Source organism: Hylobates moloch, unplaced genomic scaffold (assembly GCF_009828535.3).
Source record: "Hylobates moloch isolate HMO894 unplaced genomic scaffold, HMol_V3 SCAFFOLD_227, whole genome shotgun sequence".
Taxonomy (NCBI): domain Eukaryota; kingdom Metazoa; phylum Chordata; class Mammalia; order Primates; family Hylobatidae; genus Hylobates; species Hylobates moloch.
Genome location: NW_026652502.1, coordinates 1 through 20,639, shown reverse-complemented (window position 1 = coordinate 20,639; position 20,639 = coordinate 1). Strand labels below are relative to the sequence as shown.

Sequence of the window (20,639 nt, the reverse complement as noted above, 5' to 3'; positions counted from 1 at the left end):
CAGTGCACAGGGTTCTAATTTCTCCACGTTCTTAACAACACTTTTCTGCGTTTTTGTTTTTTAAATAGTAGCATCCTAATGGGTATGAGAGGTGGTGGTGAGAGGGATTTCAGTCATTCTTAAAACTGTTAAAATGATTGAAATCATGGCAGATTTGTAAGAAGAGAAATGGTAGGTAAAACACTTGGGCTTTGGTCTGCCCCTGTGAGTGCTCAGGAGTGTCAGCTACTATTGTGAGGAAGGGGGTGCCCATGCATGAGGCAGAGGGAACAGAGCAGCTGTGCAGAAGCACAGAGTGTGAGGAAGTGGGAGAAGTGTGGGGCCGCAAGTAGGGCATTCTGGCTGGAGCACGAGGCAAGGGCAGAAATGAGGTGCGGCCAGTTAGAAAGGCTACTATTAAAATGTCAAAAAATAACAGATGTTGGCAATGCTCAGAGAAAAGGGAATGCTTACTTACTGTAAACATGGTGGGAATGTAAATTAGTTCAGCCACTGTGGAAAGGAGTTTGGAGATTTCTCAAAGAACTTAAAACAGAACTACCATTCCGTCCAGCAATTCCATTACTGAGTATAGACCCAAAAGAAGATGGATCATTTTACCAAAAAGACACATGCAGTCGTATGTTCATCACAACGCTATTTGCAGTAGGAAAGACATGGAATCCACCTGAGTACCTATCAATGGTGGATTGGATAAAGAAAATATGGTACATCATGGGATACTACACAGCCATAATAAAGAATGAAGTCATGTCTTTTACAGCAACATGGATGCAGCTGGAGGCCATTATTGTAAGAGAATTAACACAGGAACAGAAAACCAAATACTGCATGTTCTCACTTATAAGTGGGAGCGAAGCACTGGGAACACATAGACATAAAAATGGGAACGATAGACACTGGGGACTACTGGATGGGGAGAGAGGGAGGGGGCAAGGGCCGACAAACTGTCTCTTGGATACTATGTTAACTGCCTGGGTATGGGATCATTCATCCCCCAAACTGCAGTGTCACTCAGTATACCCATGTAACGAACCTGCACATGCACCCTCTGAATCTAAGATAAAAGTTGACATTATTTTTTAAAAAACTGGGGAAAAAAAAGAAATGACTTGTGGTGCACAGGGCCTTCTGTGTCATACTGAGGGGCTTACTAGATTTTATCTTGAAATGATGGGGAGCAGTAAAGAATTTAAATAGAAATTACGTAGTCAGTTCTTTCTGTTAGATCATTTGGCAGCAGTGTGATGCATGGGTTCGGGGGTGGGAGGTGAATCTAAAAGCTATTGATGTAATTCAGGAGAGAAATGAGGGTTTGGGGCAAGATGGTGGTGGGTGTAGAAGGGACAAGACTTGGTGTTAAGTTAGCCATAGAGAGAGGGAGCTGTCACAATGACAGCATTTCTGGCTTGGGCTTCATTTTGGATGGTGGGTGCTTTTCAACATGGGGATGCAGATTTGAGGTAAGGTGAAAAGGAATTATATTTCAGCTTGTACAGGATTTGAGAATCTTAACAGACATCAATATGGAGATGTTCAGTAGCTAATTAGATAACAAGTCTGGAGCTCAGGAAAGAGTTCATAAAGCAATAAATGAGCATTAATTCTGGATGCCACAGCAGATACAGCATTTTAAAATGTATATAGTTTGTGTGAAGGCTTTATTTTTTTGCCTTTGTGGAACCATTTTGCATATTATGGGAATGGGAACTGTTGACAGAATTTTAAGTGAACACAGAAGACCATGCTATGGATATTGAGCTTTAAGAGAAGCAATTTAATGCTTAGCTGAAAGCTGAAATCTGGGTTTTTCTCTCCTTTTTTGGTGGGGGATGGGGTGCATGTTTATTGATTTATTCTTATTTTCTAAGAGAAATTCTTCTTGTTAAAACAGTTACACAGAATCTATGAAATTATACTAATTTTAAATTCATAAGAAGTCATTCCCAGTGTCTGGGTGTAACCATTTAAGCAGTAAAATATTTTAGTCCATTTCATTAAGTAGATAAGAAATTATCGAGTGTTTCATGGCATGAAATAATTCAGGAAGATTGCAGCCAAGGGAGTCCAGGGAACTATGTGATAAAAGCAGAGAACTAAAAGTTAGAAGACCATATTTTTGTTTCATCTGTTTCTGCCATGTACTAGCCATGGGATTTGGACGGATCACCTTTCTGATCCTCCATTTAGTCAGCCAGAGAATGAAAACATTAACTTCCTGTTTACCTCCCAGGCTCACTTATTCATTGAACAGGTGTGTGCTGTTCACACAGGGCTAGGGCTGAAACATGGAACAGGCGGATTTCACAGTCTCATGGATTATAGCAAAGAGTACAGAAAGCGGCTGTGAAAGCAATGTATAAACTATAAAGCACCACGAAAACTTTAGGGTTATTCTTAACTCTAATGAAGTTTTCTTCCTGGGAGGTTCAGGTTCTCTTCCTCATTTGAGTGATAAACCAATAGAAAATGAAAATAAAAAGAAGTGGTAGGTATCTCTGTCAGAAAAGTTAAGGTGAGATGTACCTTGCACACTCAGAGTAGGCAGCTATTTAATATTTGTTGCATGGATAAAGTAATGGTGTTAGGATTTGGAAATTCAGTGTAAGCAGATAATGATTCTTATCTTGCTTGTTGAATTTTCAGAAATGTTACATTTTAAGAAAAGTGGGAGTTATATCTAGCACTCAGAGGAATGTAGAAATGAGCCATGCAGAAAAATTTAAGTCAGAATTCAAAATCTTGGTTTATAGAGAGTGCCTGAGTCAGCACTGTATACCTAGATTTCAAAATATTAATTAGAAGAATTTAATGCCATTAGAAAGTGTTAGGCACAAATAAGATATCTAATGTTTCTGATTGTGAATGAGATAAAATCCCAGATTTAAAGGCCAACATGATAATTGAATTATCTTGGGGAATAAGTGAAAGTTTGGTTCCTGAGATTGTATTTACACTTAAAGCATGAAAATGAGAACTTAAGTTGCAGTTAGTGGGAAGCAACTTGAGAGATAGGTCATAGCAATAAAGATTCTATACTATCTGGGATATTTTAAAATTCTACAACATTGAGTTAGTTTCAGATTTATATGAGTATCTCTAATAAACTTCAAAAGTTCTAAAGGCTTTGGACTGTGACACTTTATTTTCGTACTCGTTTGCACAAAATCCCACATGTTGACAGGAATAATCACTGGTGAGGATGTGTGGGGGCCGCTTCATCAGCTCCCTAACAGATGGCCTTCTCCATTCATTTTATTCCACAGGCAAACATGCTGAAGACATATTTGGTGAGTTGTTTAATGAGGCTAACAACTTCTACATCAGAGCAAATTCTCTTCAAGACAGAATTGATCGCCTTGCTGTCAAAGTCACCCAGCTGGATTCAACAGTGGAAGAGGGTAGGTAATTGCCTGAAAGCAGTGAGCTAGAAGTGATGTTGACAAGATGGTAGTAATTAATTGCAGTGTAATTACTGCTTTTTCCTTGGGGTGGCATGCTGGTATTTCATCTTGTCTTTCCTAGAAGAATAGTGAGGGGGAAAAACCTACAACTTTGGGTTAATTCACGATGAAAAGATTCATATCTGGTCTACCTCATAACTCTATACTCTTTTTTAAAAAATTACAAATACAGTATTTGTTTTAAAGGCTTCTTTGAATACAGTCGGTATTAGAAGCCCCAATTTAGGTTACTGACAGTTATTTTAAAAATAGTTTCTTACCTAAAAATTACAGAGCCACTCTAGAGATATGGTCCAACCGAGACAGTGTTACACATACCTTGTGTGACACAAGCACCTAGTGTTCTTAGGATTGATGCCTGTAAAATCCTGGTGATTCTGCTGATTTAAAAATTTTATTAACCTTCTCAGATACAGCATTTACCGAAGGCCTTTAGGCTGCAGGCTTTAAAATAATGTTAATATTGACAAGAATCTTATAGTTAACTGATAGTCATTTGATGATACACCCTGAAATTGTCGGTTTCAACAAAATTGAAACTATCAACGATCCCTTTTTTAAAATTTTACTTTCAGTATCTTGAATGAAAGACTGAGATTGAGCTGGAGAAAATATGCTAAAAAAGTACAAAATATACCACTTCATATTTATTTTGAGAAAAATATTTACGTTAAAATTTAGTTTTACCTTTAAATAATGGCAGTTAACAATTTCTCTTGTTGCTTTGAAAAGATCCTAGTGTCTGATTTTTGCGCTATATCTATAGAGTAGTATTGGTAAAAATAATGCTTTTATTTTTTTAAAAAAAGTAGTTGTGGAATTCATCTCTCATCATTTAAAAAATATATGTTGGCCAGGCGCGGTGGCTCACGCCTGTAATCCTAGCACTTTGGGAGGCCGAGGCGGGTGGATCACGAGGTCAGGAGATCGAGACCATCCTGGCTAACACGGTGAAACCCCGTCTCTACTAAAAATACAAAAAATTAGCCAGGCGAGGTGGCAGGCGCCTGTAGTCCCAGCTACTTGGGAGGCTGAGGCAGGAGAATGGCGTGAAGCCCGGGGGGCGGAGCCTGCAGTGAGCCTAGATCGCGCCATTGCACTCCAGCCTGGGCGACAGCGAGACTCGGTCTCAAAAAAAAAAAAAAAAATGTTATCTCATGTTCAGGTCTTTTTCAAAGGTCAAAATTTGATTACTGAATTACAAATATAACAAAAATGTAGAACATTGATTTTAATATCCGTTATAGAAGCATTCTTACTCACTTTTCCAACAATAAGTATTAATTGGTCTGTTCAGGTAAGGAATTCTTAACATCTTAAACCAGTCATTCACGTTTTAAATTAGCTATTCATCTTTCTTCAACTTTTTGTTGGCTGTTGCCATTAGAATGCTTATGATAAATCTTACCCTGGAAAAGATTAATCTGTAAATTAAATTTTATGAGATTTTATAGTACATGTCATGTCTTTAAAATCCTTTTCCAAACAAGATTTTACCTTACTACTTTCCTTGCCATGGATGTTACAGTAGAAAAAATACTTGACTGACAGGAAGTCTGTATTCTATTTTGGTCTTGCCACTTTATTGCTGGAGATTTTGGAATCTTAACATTTCTGAACCTCAGCTTCAGTGGTTGAATAAGTAGGTTAATAGCCTAGTCTGTCCACCTCAAAAAGTTTGGTGAAAGTCAGATGAGTTGGCCAGGTGCGGTGGCTCACGCCTGAAATACCAGCACTTTGGGAGGCCAAGGCGGGGCGGATCATGAGGTCAGGAGATCAAGACCATCCTAGCTAACACGGTGAAACCCCGTCTCTACTAAAAATACAAAAAATTATCCGGGCATGGTGGCAGGCGCCTGCAGTCCCAGCTACTCGGGAGACTGAGGCAGGAGAATGGTGTGAACCCGGGAGGCGGAGCTTGCAGTAAGCAGAGATCGCGCCACTGCACTCCAGGCTGGGAAACAGAGCGAGACTCCGTCTCAAAAAAAAAAAAAAAAAGAAGAGAGAGAGAGTCAGATGAGTTAATAAATGAAATGTAAAGTGCAGTACAAGCACAAGAAAGAACTTTACCCAGCCCCGATTTTCTGAATCCTTAGTGTAATTTTGTATCATCAATCAAGCTACTTAATTTTTAGGACTAGATGCATGTTGAAAAGCTTTGCCATCTTTCCTTAATGTTTGTTTCAGAAAAACTTAATGTGTTATTTCCATTTGTGTAATTTTTGCGGAAGTATTTCCCACATGCATTGTATTTAAACTAATGTTGTTTGAATGGTGTTTTCCTTAGGATATTCAAATCTGTGTATTTACATGCCTGTTACATTCATAACTATATTCCTATGTGATTTCTGAGAAATGCTATTTAAATAAAGAATGTTACTCTAGTATTAGGTTCAGTGAAATAATTAGATTACTAAAAAAAAAAAAAGCCATGATTTGACCTTATTTCATAGTGATAGCTATTATCTGTGAAAGGAAAGGAATGCACATGCTCTTAAGCATGGTTTTAAATGGACAATAAAAAATATTATTTGGTTGTTCTAAGAGGTGTTTTTAATTGTGAGCCAAATGGTACTTACTTCTAAACAGTTAAAAATATTTCTATATAACTCAACTTGGGGGATTTTCTCTGAATAGTCTCACTACAGGATATCAACATGAAAAAAGCTTTCAAAAGTTCCACAGTCCAAGACCAGCAGGTGGTTTCAAAGAACAGCATTCCTAATCCTGTTGCTGATATTTACAACCAGAGTGATAAGCCACCGCCTCTGAACATCCTGACATCATACAGGTATAGTTTCATGCGTGCCAGAGCCTTTCCTTGAGATGAGGGGAGAGCTGGGCAGAGCTGGGAGCAAGCTGATGCATTGTGTGGGAATGTCCTTGATGGTTCATCTGGGTTAAAATGCAGAATTGCTTCAAACTTTGAAAATAATAATTGAATTATATACAATGAAACTACTCATATGGTACATAATTATTAAAGTTACAGTATTTCAGCATATTGATACGTTTAACAGTAGAAATGTGAGCTCTGATTTTAGCTTTTAGATGTAGCTACCTTAAGTAGGAGTGAGTAAGTTGCATAACAGTATTGTGTGTGGTTATGTTGTTGTTTTTAGATTCAAAGTCAATTTGAAAGGAACTGCATAATTCATTTATAATGCAGCAAAATACCTGTCTCAGCACTGCAGAGACATTTGCTATTTAATTCAGAAAAAAACGTATTCTGCAGTGTTAGGAGTTTTGAAGAGTGAAAATATAGTCAACAAATTAACCTTCTGTTACTGGAAAATGGTAGGACATGTTATCAGGACCAGACTTCCAAGAAAAACAATGGAAGATAAATAGTGCAAAAAAATAATATGAAGAGACTAACTAAAAATGCTCTTTCTAAACACCCCTCCTGCCTTCTCCCAGCTCAGCACTTTTTTCCCATACCTGCTGTCACCTCCTGTCCCATATCCCTCTTTCATACACTGTCTCTCCGTCCCTTGTGGTATGTCCTGTCCTCTCCCCACCTCTGTGCCCTCCTGTGGAGCTCATTCTTTGGCCTCTGACAAGCACAGGCTGTGGTGACTAGTGGTCCTCACAGCCCCAGGCCAGCTCTCTGGTGATTCTCCTGTGAGAACCTTCCAGGAGCCTGCGAGTTCTCCACTTCCGTTACTACCCTCTCAGCAGTCCTGCCCTCAGGGGCCCTTTGGCTCGTCTCAGGGAATGCATAGAATTTTTCTTGGTCCGAATTCCTGTCCTTTCTCAGGGTCCACAGGGAGATGTTTGGAGCCATCCTTTGTTGCAGCTGTGCTGGGAAAATGCAGTTCAAACTGCACCACTTTCTTTCTGCACAGACAGGGAGAGGCTCTCAGAAAAACAGGCCAAACTGATGGCAGAGGAGCGAGATGCCACAGCTTTTTATGGAAAAAGTAGACTTTTTTGGAGGTTTTAGCACACTTATTTAAACAAATTAAGGATATGTATGAATATAGCATTATAAGCCTAATATTTTAATTTATGGCTTTGCATTTGTTCAGTAGGCATTTTCCTGGGGCAGTTTCATTTTTACTTAGCACTGAAGCCTCAAACACAATGTAACATGTAGGCTTGCTCATGAAAACTTTCTACCTGCTGTTACTAAGAAACCTCACTGGAAATTCTGTTCTAAAGGAAAAAAATCAGATAACCCAATCAACCACTACATTGATTAATCTAGATCATGATAAAATATTTGCAGTGATTTATAGTTTTTAATTGCGTGAAAACTGATTTGACTTTCACATGTGTGTGTGTGTGTGTGTGTGTGTGTGTGTGTGTATTCAGTCTTATGGAAAATAAAGCATATCTTTGACTTTTTTTTTTTTTTTGAGATGGAGTCTCGCTCTGTTGCCCAGGTTAGAGTGCAGTGGCATGATCTCGGCTCACTGCAGCCTCCACCTCCCGGGTTCAAGCGATTCTCCTGCCTCAGCCTCCTGAGTATCTTTGACTTTTTAATAGTGTGTTTAAGGATAGCGGGTGTCAGCTCAGATTTGCTTTTTCATTAATATAACAATATTTGGGGTATATAACATATAAACTTTCACATTTGAACTTAAATATGGCACTGTAACAATATTGTCTTAATATAAGAAGTACAAAGTGACTGAAAAAAAAAATTTTTTTTTTTTGAGACGAAGTTTTGCTTCACTCTTGTTGTCCAGGCAGGAGTGCAATGGTGCAATCTCAGCTCACTGCAACCTCTGCCTCCCAGGTTCAAGTGATTCTCCTGCCTCAGCCTCCCAAGTAGTTGGGATTACAGGCATGTGCCACCAAGCCTGGCTAATTTTTGTATTTTTAGTAGAGATGGGGTTTTACCATGTTGGTCAGGCTGGTCTCAAACTCCTGACCTCAAGTGATCCACCTGCCTCAGCCTCCCAAAGTGCTGGGATCATAGGCATAAGCCACCGCGCCCAGCCTAAGTGACTGAAAAATTAAGTGTTTAGAAGCTATAGGAAACAACCCATGCTGGAGAGGATGTGGAGAAATAGGAACGCTTGTACACTGTTGGTGGGAGTGTAAATTAGTTCAACCATTGTGGAAGACAGTGTGGTGATTCCTCAAGGATCTGGAACTAGAAATACCATTTGACCCAGCAATCCCATTACTGGGTATATACCCAAAGGATTATAAAGCATTCTACTATAAAGACACATGCAGTATTGCAGCACTATTCACAATAGCAAAGACTTGGAACCAACCCAAATGCCCATCAGTGTTAGACTGGATAAAGAAAATGTGGCACATATACCCCATGGAATACTATGCAGCCATAAAAAAGAATGAGGTCATGTCCTTTGCAGGGACATGGGTGAAGCTGGAAACCATCATTCTCAGCAGACTAACACAGGAACAGAAAAACACCACATGTTCTCACTCATAGTGGGAGTTGAACAGTGAGAACATATGGGCACAGGGAGGGGAACATCACACACCGGGCCTGTCGAGGGGTGAGGGACAAGGGGGAGGGATAGCATTAGGAGAAATACCTAATGTAGATGACGGGTTGATGGGTGCAGCAAACCACCATGGCACATATACCTGTGTAACAAACCTGCATGTTCTACACATGTATCCCAGAACTTAAAAGTATAATAATAAAAAAGAACATATCTGTTTATATTCTTGTCAAGGTTAACATTTGCTTACTTAAGTGAGTTCCTGCCTTCATTAAGGTACTGGCTCCATTTTTTAAAAAAGAAATGTACATCTATTATATGTCTTAAATTTTGCAGCTTTTTCTAGACCTCTACCTATATTCAAGGCCTTGGTATCTCAGGGAAACAAATTATCTTTCTCACAATAATGTTATTAATAAAATCTCTGTCATGCAGGTTGCCTATCAATTAGGAAACTAGGAGAAGAAAGGAAGGACATTAATAGTCAAAGGTTAAGGTATAGTGTGAGTTGCAATGGCTCTTTAGTGATTTTCAGACATAGCGACTAGAATAGCCCCATAGGCACCCAGGCCTTGGTATTTGATGGTAAGACACTTAACAGGAGATGGCATAGCAGGGGCTTTAATGACAGACCTTTGTTTTCTTCTGAACAATTCAATTAGCTTTCTTTGACTGTTTGGGCATAAACTCTCCTATACTCATTTAACTGATTTTGCTTCCCCTATGTTCCTTAATGACTCATTGAAATACTGATATGAAATAATATAAAATGTTCTGCCTCCTTTTGAAGGTAGTCTTCAAAAGCATTAATAGAAAACAGTGTTTACTTTGTATCATGATGGTTTTGATCATGACTATTGATTTATATGACAGCTTTGGACCTCTGCTAGCTGCAACATTGGTTTTATGATAAATGAGCTACTTATATGAAGACTTAAAATATTCTTTAGACCACAGTAATTGCCTGTGACAGTGCTTTAAAACGAAATGGCCACAGGTGAATAAAGTTTCTGTGTAGGTTACTTCCAGTTTGAAAATACATAGTTCATCACTGTTTTTCCTTACATTGATGCCCCATAAACATTTTGCTTCTTTCCTAATTGAACTTATAGATGTTGGGCAAACCTTATTGAGAAAAAGGGATAGAGTACTTACTAATTTTTATCCTAATGATATTGAAGCTCCAGTGTAGAGGTGAATGTGTTCTTACGAAGAATCCTTCCATCTCCATGTATAGCTCCATGTTGGAATAAGCAAAAAATTTCCTGAAGTAATTGAGGTATTATAAATTGCTGAATACGCACCATGTTGTGATTTTTTTTTTTCTGAGCAATTTTCTGTACTCGATTCTAAATTTGCAAGAGTACTTTTAACCTACAACAGGTTATTCTGCTATTTTATGTTTTCACATTTTTTCAAATAAGGAAACTTAAAGACTTAATATTTGTAGGAGAGTTTAAGTGCCCCATGTAGATATTATAATCTCATGAGTTCAAATCAAGTTAACGTTAACCTACATATACAAGTCTCTAACAATCTTTTCTTCCCTGACTTACAATACATTGATTTGTAGAGATGACAAGAAGGATGGGCTGAAGTTCTATACTGATCCTTCCTATTTCTTTGACCTCTGGAAAGAAAAAATGCTGCAGGACACAGAAGACAAAAGGAAAGAGAAAAGGCGTCAAAAGGTAAATAATTTCAGTATGGGAAATGTGCATATCAGTGTTTAAAGGAGATTCTTGTTTAGAAATAGTAAATTATTTAAATGGTTGAGATATTGGATATAGTGCTGAAGTTTTTTTAGAGGTTGCATTTGTCACAAAAGATCCTGACAATTCAGTCTAACACAATAATACTGTTTTCAATAAATACTGATTTGTTCTCCAGCACTTGCTTTGCTTTAACAAAAGTAGTTCCTAAACTTTGTTTTGTTACCATGTTTTAGTAACTCCTCTCCTATGTTCTCAAATTTTCGTAAAGCAGTCAGTATTCCATATCAGATACAATGATCATGCAGCACAATGATGTGCTTTTGTCTTTTAACATTTTTAATTGTTGGGTTGCCTTCTAGCTGTAATTAAAATCTTGGCGAGATGTTCACATGGGATTGAGAGGCATATATGATTTGCACGTTCAGGGGATAGGATTTACTGAAAATGAACCTCCCTTTAAGGGGTAGGGGTAGGAAGAGAATTGCAAGTCTGAAGGTTGAGAAATATCTGCATGCATTGCAAGCAGTCTTCAAAGGAGAAGCCCACTCTACTCAGGTTAAGGGATTTGTGTTTTGAAAATTGTTCGTTTTGGGCCCAGAAATTAGACTTAGGCCACTGAGAGGAATAATTCTCTAACGGCAAGTATTTGTTAATATTTTTATATGTCAGCTGTATTTAAAAATGACCATCCAGTTTGCTTGACAGATTAGAGCGCTTTATTTAGGAGAAATGCTTGGCATTTTGTGAGTTCATAGCCTTAGGGTTTTGAGGCATTGAGTTGTGTTGGCCCAGTAGGAGTGACAGTTTGGTTTGGAGGAGAATTTGAAAATCGAAAACAGCATTTAAGGGAGGGGAACATGAGAACAGTTTGCAGACTGTGCTGTTGTAAGATACCACGGCTGGTTCCAGGAAAGAGGATGCAAAGGACTTGGTCATACACAGTCTTCTTGTGCTCTTGGCTTTGGGAGATTTAATTGGGATATATCTTGGAAAAGTTGCTAGGTTTTGCAGAGTATTCAAGTGAAGAAAAAAGAAAGATACCAATCTTTTGAGTGGAAAAGGAACAAATATTTAAAAAGCATATTTACCTTAATCCTCATGCTTTTTTATAGTTACAGGGGAAAATGCTGGGGCTTACTTGCCTTTAAAATGTGCCCGTTTTTTTAAAAGGCCTTCTAGGTTTCCTTTCTCAATGATGCTTTTGGCAAAACTGTTTAATTTTTTGCCACTCTTCTTGAAGGGGAAACAATTTTTATGTATGAATATTGTGTCTTTAAAATCACTTGTTATTTCCTGGGCTGTTTTGTCTCATTCTACCTTCCTCAAACACATAAAATTCTGATAAGAATTTCTTTCATTCACTTATATAATGACTTGATGTTGAATGCCTTCTAAATGCTGGATAAACAGTGGCGAAAAAAACAGGATTACCACCCTCATGGAGAGGACAGTATAGTGAGAGACACAGGCCTTAAATAGTCATGCAGCCCTCGGAAATGCAGAAAGAGGGAGAGAAGTTTCAAAATGTTCATATAGGTCCACTTCATATGGAAATAGAAAATGAGGCAAGATATTCTTTATTTCCCAGGATTTCAGAAACCCAAATCACACTCAGTTTGCAGTTGACAAATCTGAAGGAAAAATTAGTTTAGAAAATTTGGGGATTAAAAAACCCACGTTTTTGAACTTTGTTTCCTTTAGTTTGATGCTTTAAAAACACTAAAAACTTAATTACACAAATAAATAAGAAGTTTTAAATATGTAGTTATACTATTGGTAAGTGTAGTGAAGGAAAAGTACAGAGCACTCTGAGTGAGATGACCTGGTGTGTGACAGCGTACATGCAGTGAGGGGTCAAGGAAGACCTCTCTAAGGAGGTGTCATGCAGGCTGGGTTCCAAGAGAGGGTAGCAGAAGTTAGCTCAACTGTGGGAGGGTGCTACGGGGAGGCTGGAGAGGTGGGGGGCAGATGAGGTGGTGTGCTTCCGAATTGAGGAGGCTTCTAGGTAGCAGTGTCTAGGATCATGCCGGGGGAGGAACCAGTTTGGCAGCTTCTAAGGATTTTAATGTAGGCCAGTGTAGCTGGATCCTGGATTCATCACTGTTCATATTCTTTCATGTTTGGTTCGCATGTGCTTGTGTGTCCTGTGTGCATGTTGATAGGTAGATTTGGAGGCTGAACCATGGTGAAGAAAGTTGCAAATATCGTAACACTTCATCCCTGAATTTGTCAGCATGCATCTTTTAAAAAGTAAGGGGAATAGTTATTCATTATTGTTAACACGATGGTTCTTAATCAGGATGCATATTGGAATCACATTGAAATCTTCCTCCCCCACTTTTTTCCTTTGGTTTTTCAAAGTACGCACCCAATACATGCTGGTTGTAAAATGCTCAAATAGCACTCCCTTCCCTGGGAGTACCTAGCCACGGTTAACAGCTTGGTGTGCATCTTTTAAGACCTTTTAGCATTCATAAATACGTGCATAAACATTACAAAGTATTTGTGTATACATAGTTGTACTACATATGACTTACGTACACGCACTGACATTATTAAAAATGTACTTCATTCTTTTTAATAGTTGTGTAGTCTGAAACATAAATGCTTCATAAATTAGCCATTACTGTTGCTCTTACAGTACTGCAGTGGTTATCCCTCTACTTAGGTGCAGATAATTCTTCAGGATAAATTTGTAGAAGTTGAATTGCTCTTATTGAAGAGAATGTGAATTTTAAATTTTGAAAGATAGAATTATATTGCCCCTAATCTTTAAAAGACTGAAAAACTAGTTTATATTCTTACCAGGCCTTCTCCAGTCCTGGATATTACTTTCTTTTTGATGAAAGATTGAATGTGTTACATCTTCTCATATGCTTATTAACCATTTCTTTATCTTCTGTGAATTTCATGTTCACATCCTCTATGGATCCATGACTAAAGCCTCCTGGATGCCTCTGAAAACGGTCCAGTTTTCTGTCTTCACCACACCCTTGGGCCACCTGCTGTTCTTTCACCCTATACCCACTTAGTAGCTTTCTCACTTGTGTCCCGATCTTCCCTCTTTTAATTTGTTTTGTGTAATACAGAGAGATCTTCTCCAATGCCTTTTCAGCATGTCAGCCTTCCCTTCTCGTTCTTTAATGGATTCGCATTGCTGTTGGGATAAAGGCCTCCAAGGTCTTCCTGCCTTTCAGATCTTGGGCCATTCACCCCAATGTACCATTTACCTTCTTTTATTTTTCTGAGTGCAGTGCTATCCTCCTCCCCAGAGCCCTCGCACAGTCTGTCCTCTCCTCTTGGCATGCACCTGACCCATACTCCTCTGCAGAATTGATGCCACTTTCAATACACTTTCAATACTCTCAGTCATTCCAGGATGCCTCCCTGACTTCCAAACGAGACACACACACACACACACACACACACACACACACACACACACACGTATATATTTAAACATAAAAATATATTTGTAAAAATAAATACATTTATTTTTATAATACATTTATAATAGTACATTTATTTGTGTCCTCTTGGGGACTGCAGGCTGCATGAGAGCAGATGCCATGTCTGTGTGTGTGTGTGTGTGTTTGTTTGTTTGCCATTTGTGTTGTCAGTGCCTGGCGCAGTACCTCGGGCATAGCACTAGAAGTTCATGCTTGCTGCCTGGCTGTGGATTTGATCATTTAGCCAGCATGTATTGAGTGTGTATTCTGTGTAAAAACAGTATGTTGAGATACCATAAGACAAGAGGGAAACATAGGAAATAAAGACACATGATTCTCATCCTTAAAGATCATAAAATTTTATGAAGGAGGCAGGAAAAACTTACAGGCACACATAGGAATAACTTCTCACCTTTCAAGAAGCACCTGTTTAAGAACTAAGTATTTGTTGAATGAAACATTTTCTGGCCAGGTAGGGCTAGAGGAAGAATGGTGCTTTTTATGAGCAGGTAAGTTTTTATCTTGCTTAATTTTGTGTTAAACTATTTGCAGGATTCACTTATTCTGTAATCTTTTAGAAATTGGGAACAGAATGTTTTGAATTATTTTCTTTGAAAGATAATTGTATGTTAAGAAGTCAGTCAAAATTGTGTGGTGGCGGGAAATAATTTCTCTTTATGATGTTTCCAGGTCGTTCACCCGTATAATATAGATCTGAAAGACCTTGCTTAGGTTTAAAACAAGTTACAAGCATATTCAAGTGAAAGTTTTTTTACTTTAATGAAAACGATGGTAAGCAGCTCTTAACAGTTGTAGCAGGGTAACTTTTTGTTGATTCTGTTTTGTTGGTTCTGTTGGGTAAGAGGAGTACACTGCTTTAGAGTTTCTGTAACATTAGGGTAATCGAAATGCGAATGTGTCTTGTCTGTTCATCAGGCATGGGCCTTGTGCATTATAACTGCATTTAACCAGCTGTTTTCCTTTCCCTTCTGTCTTGGCATGCTCTCTTTCCTTTCCTGGACATCAGGAGCAAAAGCGTATAGATGGCACCACCCGTGAGGTGAAAAAGGTTAGAAAAGCCAGAAACAGGCGCCAGGAGTGGAATATGATGGCATATGACAAAGAGCTTAGACCCGACAACAGGTTGTCTCAGAGTGTGTACCACGGAGCGTCTTCCGAGGGATCCCTGTCCCCAGATACTAGGTGTGTGTGTGTCACTGCTCCCTCAGCCCCGATGCTTGGGCCACTGGGTACTACCTGGTTTTATTATCATTTGAAATGCACCAATAGCTTCAGGGTTTATATGGCCCTCGATGTCTTAAGATTTTCCTTAAAAATTGTTTATCTGTATTTTGATTTTGAAATAATACTTGAAGACAGTGTTATTTTACATTGGGTTCCTTTGATTTTAGAAAATCTCTCTGACTTAAAATGTATTGTAGAGTTCATCTAGATGTAGTGTTGTAACACTGATTCTGAATTTGGGGTATTTGCTTATGACTTAAGTTTTTACTTTAATAATCATTTAATCCTTTCTCTTAGCATGGAATGTTGAATTTCCTTTGCCACTTGGTATCTAAAAATGATTGGTAGGTGGTAAAGTAACTAAGGAGTACCTTCATTGTTCCCTTTAGTAACCCTTTGAAAAAATGATGAACAAAAGAGAGATTTACTTCTTATTTCAGATAACTTATATATTCTAATTTCAGGAGAAGAATTCTATTGGCGTTTACTTAAAAATTTATTAGCAGTTAAGTAAAAATATTTCTTGCAGGCGTGAATGATGTGGTCATTAAGTCACACTTGTCACCAAAGGCATTCATTGAACAACAGGAAATGACTAGTCAATTTTAACTAAGTTTGATTCAGTTTTCTGTTTCTGCTTTTGTAAAGTTGTAGTCTTTCATTTGCATAAACTCATCGGCATTTAAAAATTTGAATAGAGAATTCTTACAGTATGTGATCAAGAATGTTTCAAAACAGCAGTAACCTGGACTTTGGGTTATATCTGTGTCCTTTTTTTCTACCTTTGTACAACTCAGTGTTTAGCCCAAACTCTTAACGTATTACGTGCCTTCAGTGTTCCCACCCCAGAAGGTCTGTAAGTCACTGGGAGGATGTGAGGCAAGTTCTGGTAATTTTTCTGTACAAACTTTCATTTGTTAAATATCAGAGAATTATTGGAGCTTTAACTGAGTTTTAGCCTCATTTGAATTTTAGTGTGAGTTTATTTCTATAGAAAGTAGGAATTATAACACAGTTCTGCTCATAGTTCTTTGGGTGGGGAGGAATGTGTGAACATAATAGCTCCCATGATGTCAGTCTGCTTTTTTGTTTTTTTCTAAATAATTTAGCTATGATTGTTTACTCGTGCAAAACGTATACTTTGTTTTTACCCTATATAGACTTTTCAAAAATAGATGCAGATGAGAAAATGATGGATTTTTAAAAATCAGTTGAATGATATTCCTTCTAGCATCTAAGATTATTCAATATTGGGTATAAAATGGATGGTTATTCAGATATAGTCTGCCTTTGTATTTATGTTGCTTACATACATCTGCATTTCTCTTAATTTTCAAAAAATAAGTCTGATTGTTTCATTTCTTCAGAATTCCTTTTGTTGTCTCCTACTATTTCCCATGGCTTCTTACTATTTGCGTACATTATTTACTATCAGATAAATAGATTATAACTCATCATTGTATTGGATGATAACCCTTAATTTAGAAATTTTTATTTTTTTTACTACAGTGTGTCACTTTTTTATTATAAAATAAGACATGCTTATTATATCTGGAAGTTACAGGAAAAAATTAAAATGAAGTATGATCTGTAGTCTCACCATCCAGAGAAACCGTTGTATGCATTTTAGTGTATTTCTCTTTAGTCTTTTTCTATACATGTGTTTCTTTTTTCTTTTAGAAAATTGGAGTCATGCCATGTTTTCTTTCTTTTGACTTTTAGAAATTATATCGCATGTTTTAGGTATTATTTAGAAACATGATTTTTAATGATTGTATCCGCTCATCTGAGTGCATCCAAGATACTGAGGGAAGTTTAAATACCAGGTTTCGTGGTGTGTGTATATGCTGTTATATAAGTAATAATACTGTAACCCATCTTACATTTTTGCTCTCTCTCTAGATTGTTAAGAATGGCTTGTTCTTGAGCCTGAATTTAAGATGAGCACTGGGAAGTGCTTGCCTGCTGTATGACCAGCTCTCTGTCACTGCCACTCAGGGAGTCGCACACCTCCATGCCCGATTGTCCTTTTTTCTCATCCAGTTCTGGGCCCTGGTGCAGATCTCTGGCTGCCCGCCTGTCTACCCAAAAAACCCTGGGGGATTTATTGACCTCTCACACTGAGTCTCTGCTGCTGTGCCTACTTCCTCCTGTGTGGTGTCATCTCTGGCCCTCCCGGCCCTTCTCCTCCCCTGTCAGTGTTGTCTCCGGCCCTCCCAGCCCTCTTCCTCCTCATCCCGTGTCGGTGTCATCTCCGGCCCTTCTGGCCCTCCTCCTCCCATCGTCCTCGGCCCTCCCAGTGCTCTTCCTCCCGTGTCAGTGTCGCCTCTGGCCCTCCCAGTCCTCTTTTCTGTAATAGGTGATCACTGACCATCATGAGGCCTCGAGATCTCCACTCACCTCCACCTTGGCCGTGCGTCTGCAGCTGGTTTCTGCCTCCCCACTGGGAGTGGGGCTCATCTCCAGCAGCTGCCTGCTCCTCCCTCCTCCTCCTGCCTGCTGGCACATCCCTTTTCTGTGGTCCTTCCCTCTTCAACTGACCAGTCTCCTCTTCCCCCAGCCCCCGTCCTCCTGATGGGCACCCTTCATCAGGGTTCTGCCCTGTAGAAATCTCTGGTTTCTACTTCAGATATTTATTATGTCTTCTTTCACTTCTGCCTCCATCTGGTTAGCCCCTTTTCCTTGCTTCCTTTCTATCCTGTGTTTCAAGGCTCCTTGACAGGGATAGCCCGCCAGTTATGCCACAGTATTTATAGTTTCCTGCCCTCATCTCATCAGAAAGCTGTCCATATTTGGCTGGAGAACTCTGTTTCCTTTAAAAGATTGCACTGTAAGCCAGTGACTCGTAGTCATGCACAGAGTCAAGCACACATCATCAGTGTCTCCAAGGGTTATAGGTATTTACATTTTTAAAATACTCTAAATCTAAATACAGGTCAGGTCCTTCCCCCATTAAATATATTTTTAAGTCATTTGCTAGCAGCTCACCTAGTTCAAAAGACATAATCAGAAGTGCACCATAATCCAGAATTCATGCTGCAATTAGGGAAGAAAATAATGAGTAGTTATTAGTTGTTACACTTCAATTAAGGAAGGAAAAAGGAAAAGAAGCTGTCTCTTCTCATTTAGAAGGCTTTTCTGTGCCACACGGTGCCCCAGTTAAGAAAAGCTACCCACTGGAATCCCAAAGATGGAAATGCAGCGTGCGTCTTCCCTGCTCCCTCAGCACCCCCAATGTGTGTTTGGTATTTCCTTCAGAGAGAGAAACACAAGCTGAACCCTAACAGAAACCAGCAAGTAAATGTGAGAAAAGTCAGAACAAGAAAAGAAGAGTGGGAGAGAAGGAAAATGGGCATTGAGTTTATGAGTGATGCAAAGAAACTGGAGCAGGCAGGGAGCGCCAAAGAGGACAGAGTGCCCAGCGGGTTTGTTGTTCTGCTTTCTTTGGGTTCCCAGACTCAGGCTGCCCCTGCTTCCGCCGCCATGAGAGGATGTACAGCCCCTCCTGGCCACATGTCCCGTAACCTGAGCCAGGAGCGTGTGACTGTCTTACTAACGCCCACGGTGCTGCCGGGCTGCCACACTTGGGTCCTTCCTCTCCTCCTGAGGGCTTAACAGGAATCCCGTCCCTGCACCCCATGTCTCACTCAGCTCTGCTCCACTAATCCAAGATCTCTTCCCTTTCGGAGTTTCACACCCAGTGTGTGTGCAAAGAAAACTATGGAAAGAAGGCCTTTCCATAGTGTACCGCATTGCTTTCTTCCCTTTTTGTTAAATACCTTTCTTCTGTTTAAGAAAAATATGATTCACTCTACTGCATTCTCGATTTCTTTTCCTGTTCTTACTGTTAATATTTATCCAGTTCACCTGCCATTTTATATTTTCTAATTATATGCTGTCAGTTTCATTGCCACTGAAATCTTCTGTCTTATATCCTGTTTCTAAATGGAATGGTTTCTCTCGTAGCCTTCTTTCTTAGAGAAAACGTATGCTGAAATACTGTGAAAAGGAGGCTCTGCTGTTTCCTGCTTGCCGGTCTGTCTGACTTATTCACTTCAAAGCTGTGAATCTGAATCCATGTAACACTGGGGCTTGCTGCCGACTTATAATAATTATGTTGTTGCTTGGAATCTCACAGGGCTAGACCTAGTTGATAGTAAAGCAAATTAATATCTGATTTTTGTGTATTAGCAATGTTATTATTCAAATACATCCATGTGCCTGTTAGCCGACAATTTTTAACTTAATTTAAATTTCCCCCACCTCTTGTTTTCAAATGCCAGGTCACATGCGTCAGACGTTACGGATTACTCTTACCCGGCTACTCCCAACCATTCTTTGCACCCCCAGCCGGTGACCCCTTCCTACGCAGCTGGTGACGTGCCACCACACGGGCCTGCAAGCCAGGCTGCGGAGCATGAGTACCGGCCCCCATCTGCCTCGGCGAGGCACATGGCCCTCAACAGACCTCAGCAGCCGCCACCCCCGCCTCCCCCTCAGGCCCCAGAGGGGTCCCAGGCCTCTGCACCGATGGCTCCAGCAGACTACGGGTAACTCAGCGTGCCTTGTACCCTAATCCCTACTGGCCTTGCATTTGAATCTTGCTCTGTGTGATAGGAGAATTTTAACTCTGGTATTTTAGAGGCCAGGATAGAGTCAAGGATGACTGGATGTAGATACTAGCAACTCTAACATTCTGTGTGAAATAAAGCAGGTGCAGCATAAGCTCAGACTTACAGTTGAGTCTCAAGCCACACTGTGCATGCATGTGTGTTCCCTCACACACACTCTGGGTGTTTGAATGGCTCTTGAAGCCAAGGCATTGATAAAGGGTATTAAGTGCTGATTTTGTGAACCTGTCCCAAACCCTGAAGTTTCTGGACACATCCTGGGTGGACCACAGAAAGTTGTTATCACAGACGAGAAGACTACACCATGCAGCTCCTGTGCCTCATTTCTCAGACTTGACCAAAATCTGCTTTCGTGACCTCTGACCACCCAGACATCATTCTGCCCCAGGCCCTCCTGTTTCCTGAGAAGTAGAATTCAGAGACCATCATGTTCAGGCGTTTATCAATTTAGGCACCCACGTCTCTTTTTTTTGGCATTACCCTAGTCTTTAAAGACTTCATTCCTCAGAGTTGGTGCCCAGGAAAGTTACCGTGGGTTGGTGTCCACTGCTAACACGTGTCTGTGCACCCCTGTCTGAATGACAGTCCTGCTCTCAGAAGTGCTCTCCCTGGCCACGCATGCCAAGTCAGGATCCCCAGAGTGGCTTGAGGCTGTGTCAGGCCAAGAGAGGGCCCATGGTCCAGTTAGTTTGGAAGACCCTTGACT

General features: G+C 39.7%; 1 protein-coding gene across 2 annotated transcripts in view; it reads left to right on the top strand.

Annotated features, from left to right (window-relative positions):
- LOC116464153 (actin-binding protein WASF3-like) overlaps positions 1-19,896 on the top strand; it is a 39,726-nt gene extending 19,830 nt beyond the window's left edge. The window contains exons 3-7 of one of the 2 annotated variants that reach the window (XM_032147425.2): positions 3,267-3,401; positions 6,102-6,255; positions 10,467-10,584; positions 15,085-15,260; positions 19,586-19,896. In XM_032147425.2, coding sequence (XP_032003316.2) covers positions 3,267-3,401; positions 6,102-6,255; positions 10,467-10,584; positions 15,085-15,260; positions 19,586-19,856 — 854 coding nt within the window. In that variant the 3' untranslated portion in view covers positions 19,857-19,896. Of the gene's footprint in view, positions 1-3,266; positions 3,402-6,101; positions 6,256-10,466; positions 10,585-15,084; positions 15,261-18,560; positions 18,673-19,585 lie in introns of those variants that run through there. The other variant, XM_058434993.1, reaches the window with a different exon arrangement.
- Positions 19,897-20,639: the final 743 nt, after the last annotated feature.